At 40.4% G+C, this 7,413-nt stretch overlaps 1 protein-coding gene across 1 annotated transcript; it reads right to left on the reverse strand.

The window, feature by feature from the left end:
* Nucleotides 1-255: 255 nt before the first annotated feature.
* OXNAD1 (oxidoreductase NAD-binding domain containing 1) lies at nucleotides 256-7,407 on the reverse strand. The gene is made up of 5 exons (XM_010135366.1): nucleotides 7,295-7,407; nucleotides 3,762-3,798; nucleotides 3,556-3,656; nucleotides 1,237-1,345; nucleotides 256-616 (listed from the first exon to the last, which is right to left on the reverse strand). Exons 3-5 carry the CDS (start codon nucleotides 3,610-3,612, stop codon nucleotides 462-464), a joined length of 321 nt encoding a protein of 106 aa, XP_010133668.1. The 5' UTR covers nucleotides 3,613-3,656; nucleotides 3,762-3,798; nucleotides 7,295-7,407; the 3' UTR covers nucleotides 256-461.
* Nucleotides 7,408-7,413: the final 6 nt, after the last annotated feature.

Consider the following 7,413-nt stretch of genomic DNA (forward strand, 5'->3'; position numbering starts at 1 on the left):
TACTGATTATTTACTATATAAAGGTGGGGAAGGCAGTGCGCTGACTCGTTAGCACAACAATTTGGAATGGATTCAGAAGTTGGGGCCTGAATTATTATTTATTATAAACTGACCTGGCACTGCTGTGCAACTAATTCTCTACGACTGCTGAATCAGGCACTGAAAGTCTTCTAAGAGCCGACTAACAAAACAAGTATATAAAGTGGAACTATTTCGTGCTACCCCTCAGAAGTAAGGAAACCATCAAAAAACCACAACAGTTGATGTCTTTAATATAAAATCACCTTTTCCCCCCCAAAGCAGCAGCACTGTATTACAGATTAATTATGTTTAAATTAAAGGAACACCATCATCGAGGACATCTTCATGTATGAAGTAAAATATTCCAAATAATTCATAGTCCATTTCAGATTATCAAAATACACTGGAAACTAATAATATTTTCTGTTCAGCAGCTGTCACTACCACCATTTCTCAAAGAAAACAGAGCTTCTAGGAACACCAATGTTGGATAGGAGTTTGGATATAGATTCTATCATTGGAGGTGGACCGCAGATGTACCATAAAGTATCCTTAGATACATGTTTTTGTAGGTCCTTTTCAGATATTCTTCCCTCTGATGAAGAAAAAAGTAGGAAATGAGAACAGAAATATTAGTTACAAAGTAATTTCAAGAAGAACGACTGCTTAGAGGTATTTCAGGCACTCAGTTCAGGCCCGTTTAAGGATAACAGGTATTGAGATTTGAGGCTTCCAAAACCATTTGTTCCTCTGGTGATTTAGGTCAGTACTTCCAGCTGCAACACACAGGATATTAGTCACTGAGGAAGACCATGGATCACATACCACTAAAAATCCCACATTCAGATGAAAAAATTAGGTAAGTATCTCTAACACACAAATACAACAGAAATGGAAACACGAAGTCTTCTACAAGCAGTCAGATTATCCTTCGTCAGTCCCACCTTAAGTACTTTCCTTAATAGTTTCTGGAATAAAGTTTGCAGCAGGAAGCACCAGTATAAAGTTCAGAATTAACAGAAGAGGTTTACTAGAAATTACAAAAAAATGCAAAGGGAGAATTTTTCTCTGGAGTGTAATATGCGCAGTGAAATTATTTAGGTTTCACTCACATCTCATTTTGACTCTTCAAATGTAAAAAGACTACATTATGCCTGTAAGTTCATCCTCTAGGATGTAATCAGACTTCGCGCTGTACATTGCCAGTAGGTTTACCTGTAACGTGTGGCTGAAGTTCTTTACAGATCTGTGACCTCTGCTGGGTAACGTGGAAGCGACATGTGATCTTCCCAGGAAATGCACTCATCAAACCAAGAATATTTTTCTGTAATGTTAAACACACTCGCTTATACCACAGGCCGTTAAATCAAAGCAGATGTATGCATACAGACCCAGAACACCCATGAATACGACTGAGCACCAAGACTCTCGCATTTCAGCGCTCAGAACTTGACGGGCTTGACTTCCCAGGGCTGACCTGCGCACGTACACAGAATTCCCGCTCCTGACCAGCTGCGTTTAGTGCTCTCCTCCTTTGTTACAGTAAGGTGCCCTTTGTAAAATTTGGACCTGAGAACGAGTTATGTCCTTTCCTGATTTCTTCCCCATATAAGTTCTCACACTTTCCTCCTTCCACTTCCATATGGGTTTTCCATTTAAAAAATAAAACCCCAAGCAGTATGTTCCTAATATTTGTCTCGTCTGCTTTATCTGGTAAGATTACTAGCCCCTTTACTCTCGCGTTCTCCAAGTAAAACCAACTACAGTGTAGTGCTAATGCTATTTTTACCAGAGCAGGAACTCTGTAATAGTTAGTTCCCTCAGTCACAACTGTGGTAGTTACCACTAAAACCCCAGTAGCTTCAGTTCAAATCACAGTTTAAAAAAAAAAACCAACAAATCACTAATTCAGTGACACGGATAGAAAGTGCCAAGTAACATACCTGTGACATCAACCAAAGCTACTACTTTCTGCTGTCCTAAAGCAAGAGGCAGGCTCTCCTTAACTGAATGAAGGACAAATTCAGCAGCTCAGCAGGCTCGTGGCAGCCTAGTGAGCGAGTGCACAAAATGAAGTGGCAGAGCAATACGGACCTAAGGCAGAAGCCCTGTCCCCAGTGTCCCAGCCACACCGAGAAAGTGAGGGTCACGTCCAGTCCTCCTGAAAACAGGAAAACCAGCTAACTGGCTTCTTGAATTCGCAAAGTTAGTTTGCTGTCTATTGTAATTATAACACCGTAGGCTTCTACCATTCTGAGTACCAAGATCTTCAAAAGCAGTGCATCTGCCCATGACACCAGCATCACCCTTCGTCCCTGTCAGCCCACACACAGCTGCTGCTTCAGGGAACAGGTCCTTCACACCGTTAGTGACAGCCTAGCAGCTCCTCCTGGAGATCTGAACGAGTGTACCTCACAGCAGCGTGAAGGCTCTGTTTCCTCAATCCTCTGCACAGAAGTAAACAATTTTCATATAAATGTTCTGGATTTGAGGGACACATGAAGAATGAAGGGGAGAACACATTTTAAGCACTGCAACATATCACGTGTCCTGTTCTGCCCCAGAAGCTCTAATGACCGAAAGCTCTGCTGTCATAACACTGCTGAAGTGAAACCCCTCTGAAAAAAGTCGTGTATGCTTCGAACAGCCAGAGAGATTAGTAGCTGGCCAAATGGAAGAGCAGATGGGTTCCAGTTTACTATTCTGCTTCTAGCAACAAACAAATGACTTTTCAAAGAAAGCAAACATCTTTCTATTTAGAGATACGGTAGAAGTATGGAAGAAGAACTAGCGATGGATCCTATGCACAATTTCTAGAATCACAATAGATTTTCACCTCTATCTTACAACCAAAAGCTTTCAATATTTCAAAGAAACCAAAATCATTAGGGATGCTTCTTTACAGAAGCTGTGCTAATTTGACCCTAAAATCTTATCAGTGACCCTTAATGGCTGAGTGTGACAACTGTTCTTTAACTGCCAAGTAAATGTTGATGAAGTACTACACAAGCAATTTTACAAGTGGATATAAATCCTTCACTCATACACCAATACTCAGCAGTAACTAAGGCATTGTCAGTAAAGCTCTCCTGCTGTTTCAGAAAATATCTCCTCTGGATGTAATTGCTCTTGCTAGTCTTTAAATTCAATACAATCTACACGGAGACTATGTGGTTGCAGCATGATAGCACGCAGCACTACGCAATACTACTAGTGTGTACGTACACATGTAGTATGTAGAATGTTTAGTACACTACAGTGCTCTTAAGAGATTATCGTGAAAAGTAAGACATCTAGGGCTGAGCAAGTTACCGGTGAAGTCAAGGAGACCAGGTACATCCAGTAACTGCCTTAATTTGTACTGTCATAAGTAATTAACAAAACATACACAGGATTTGAGGCAGGAAGTGACTTTTGTCTCTGTTGGTACAGCGTCTTACACAGAGGAGCTCTCTGGAATTTGGTAACAGAATGGTACACACACGAATAGCTGAATATCTGAGACCTATTTTTTAAAAAAAACTTTTTATTTACCTTAAATAAGAGTTCACTTGTATTTTTTGCACTGTAGTAGAGCTTCACTGTTCCCATTTTGTATCCATTTCCTTTACCCTCTTGGTATCCATGAAGATCTGCTATATGCAGCAGTATAGAAAACAATGGGTTAATTCCAACACCCCCTGCTATCAGCACTAGCTTTACAGGGGAGTCACCAGGCTGAGGATCAAAGAAGAAATCACCTCCCACTCGCAGAGCCACTTCTGAGTCAAGAGTACACTAGGATGGAAAAGAAGATACTTAATTTCAAAACTAAACGCAAAACTTGAATTATTTTTCTTCTTGTACCACAGTCACAAGATTTGCTGGGCTGTGATTTTTTTATTTTTATTGACCACTGAGGGAAAACTGAAGTACTTTAAAATAAATGCTCAGTTTCCAGTTATCTGAAGTAATCTGTGTCACTGTCTCTAGGGGTCTAGTTCTACCCTCAGAAGTTTCCGTCTTCTGATAAGGCAGGATGGTGACTCCCCCTTCCCACCCCCATAAGAGTTGAAAGAGGAATGATTCATGCAGGAGTTTTTCAACAGCAGTAAGCGGTTGTGAAAACCCGAGGTTAACATGTCATCCCACTTTTACCCAAACCCAGACCCAAGTCCAAAAAGGCCTTGCTATGAGGTCACAGAAGGAAGTCAGAGTGACTTGTATAGACGCAGGTTTTTCCATCCCCATTCCTAAAAAATGAAAAAAAAAACAAAAACCAAAAAAAACCAGAAGCAAAGCAAGTATCCACAAGAGCATTTCTTGCAGAACCACTTCTGCATTTGCAACTTCAAAGTTGCAGAAGAAGAAAAATCAGGGGAAAACCTTCTCTCTTCCTCTCCACTTGTACATAAGAAAATATTTCTTAGAGAAATTTGCCAAAGCATGGGGATTTTTGATACATGGAAAACTAAACCTACAACAACAACAAAAAAAAACCCCATTTGGGTCAGTATGTTCTTGGTAAACCCGCACTGCATCCTGGTATGAAGGGTGAAACAGCAGTACAGAGAAGTCTGGTGAGTTCTCCCACATCACTGCAAACTAACAGAAGATAAATAGGAGCAGAAAACAGAACTCATTTCAGGCCTTATATAGTATTAAAAATTAATAGAAAAAGAGGGTAGCAAAACCAAAGAAGGTGGGAAAGGAGGAGAGAAAAAAGTAAAGCTACAAGAGCCCCTGAAAAATTTGCAATTAATCACTTACAGAATAAAAACACTTCCTCTAAAAAATCCTTTTGATATCAGGAAACAGTAATTGAAACAAAAGGATTTTCACAAATGACCACTGTAATCTAAGCAAAGGTTTAAACATGAAACAGTTCCACCGGGAGGAATCCTAGAATGGTTTGGGTTGGAAGGGACCTTAAAGATCATCTAGTTCCAACCCCCCAGCCATGGGCAGGGACACCTTCCACTAGCTCTGGTTGCTCAAGGCCCCGTCCAGCCGGGGCTTGAACACTTCCAGGAATGGGGTATCCACAGCTTCTCTGGGCAGCCTGTTCCCATGTCACGCCACCCTCAGAGTAAAGAGCGTCTTCCTAATATCCAATCTAAATCTACCCTCTTTCAGGTTGAGGCCATCACCTCTTGTCCTATCGCTACACAGCCTTGTAAAAAGAAGGAAGGAGGCAGCCTCGGACACCGGTACCGCACAGAACACAGAGGTTCCTAAAGCAGTGAGCATGACCATTACCAAAAAAAAAAAAGTTTCTTGCCTTTCGTAATTATTGCATAAGGTGTTCTCTCTCAATTACAGTGCAAGACACCCAGCATTCATTACCAACCTAATCTGTGCCTTTTCAAAGTACACTGCCAGGCCTTCCCACCATCTTTTACTCTGTTTTAGAGATGCATGAATCCAGAAACATTACAGATTAACGTGGCAGAAGGAGGACACGGGCTGCCGTACTCTTTGTGGAAATAAGCATTTTTGGGGAGAAACAATCTCATGATCATCTAGCCTGCCTCCTTAACCAGCTATAACTCATCAAGACTGGGCATAGGACACTGGAGGATGTCTCTTAACCAGCAGTGTCCCACATATTTCAGTGCTTTGGCCATGGCAATGGTAACAGTAAGTCACCATGCAAGAAAAAAGATAATAAAATTCTGGAATAGTACAATGAGAAAAGTTGTCCTTTAGCCTAGTTTGTAAATACAGCATTGAAATGGCTTAGGCAGAACAGTGAAGCAATCAATACATTCATTACATGTACGTTTTTCTAAAGAAAGGGCTATACGGTAAACTGTGCTAAAATTTATGATTTTATATACAGTAATATTAAATACTTCTAAAGAAAGAAAAAAGTACTATTTCCTTAACATCTTTTACCCTGAGATACCAACTTCCTTTAGAAGTAACTTCTAAACAATTAAGTACCAGAGCTTTTTCACCATACATGCAACCTTTTCAAATTCTAGGTTGGTATTTTTTCCTCCTTCTTCCATAAGGAAAAGCATACACTTTTGTTTAGCTGGAAGAGTCCATATATACCCTGGAGGTTTCTCCACAGCATCAGATTTGACCTAGCTTACCCACTAACTAAAGATCTTTCCTAAATTCAGCCAGAAAATTCAGGAACAGTAAACTGATTTATGACATCAAATATCCCAAAAGAATCTCCGGAGACTGGGAATTATCAAGTCAGGCCCTCATATTCTCTAAAAAACCCCAGACAACCCTCTTAGGCATTATGGGGTCTGCAGGCGTGTGCACTACAAGTTCTATGCAACATCTCAAAAGGTTATTTTATGTTCCAGTGGAGATAAATGGATACGACACCAATTAAAATATTGTGGATGGTCACACGCCAACTACTAGATTCTCAGTTCTAGTAAATTTGCATCAATCTTTACTGTAATTCTGTTGGCCACTGAACAAAACCGCAATATTTGTACACCGAGAAGAATCTGTCAATTTAAACTTTGAAGCCGCTGTTTAAGAAATAGAAATGACAGGAAGAAAACGGTAAATAGGACAGATCACAGGGGGTTGTGAAACGAACAAAAGTGGATAGGACAGATCATCTACGAAACATGATTAGCAGCAGAAATAGGAGTCTTCTGACTACAACTAAATGGGGTCAACAAAACACTGCAAGAGGCCAAAGTGTCAGACTTGAATTTTCATATTAAAAAAAAAACAAAAAACAAGCCCTGGGTTATGTCAATATGATAAAAATATTGTGTATTTAAAAGAATACTATAGACATGCAGAAGTATCCTGCTGTTTTATCATCTCAGAAAAACCTACCTAAATACCTCCCTGTGGCACCCCTTACTAATCTATAGTTCCATTTATCTGACAGTGATTCCCAGTTTGTGTTTGTGGAAACGGCCAGGAATGGCAGCCGGTTATCGGATGTAACTTTGAAATGTGTAACACAGCCTGTTCTAGGGTCACAAGTTAGAACAGAGGTGTTTCAGCATTTTTCAGTTCCTAATTCCTAACGAGTGAGAACCCTGGCACACTTTATCACTTTAAGTCCACCAAACACAAGTGGAGTCAACAGATCACAATAACCACGTTACCACATAAATACCTAATTTCAGTTCCTTACTGAGCAAAAGGGTCTGAGATTCACATTGTATTAAAAACGGTAGAACAAATCAACAGGAGTTTTGCAGTCAATAGCAAAAAGCAGTCTGAAGCCACACACACCACCCTTCACTCCCCCCAAAACTACACTTAAAAACCCCCAACAAATCTCGCAGTTAATTTCATTTACCTCAGTGTGAACCCAGTGAGCAGGAGGATGAACAGTGTGCTTTACTGCCAACTCTAATATTCCTTCTCGTTCCAGCAGGCCAGGGCTTGAACATATAGAGAACCCCCCAACTACGGATA

The sequence above is a fragment of the Buceros rhinoceros genome, unplaced genomic scaffold, assembly GCF_000710305.1.
Source record: "Buceros rhinoceros silvestris isolate BGI_N320 unplaced genomic scaffold, ASM71030v1 scaffold3254, whole genome shotgun sequence".
NCBI classification, from domain to species: Eukaryota; Metazoa; Chordata; class Aves; order Bucerotiformes; family Bucerotidae; genus Buceros; species Buceros rhinoceros.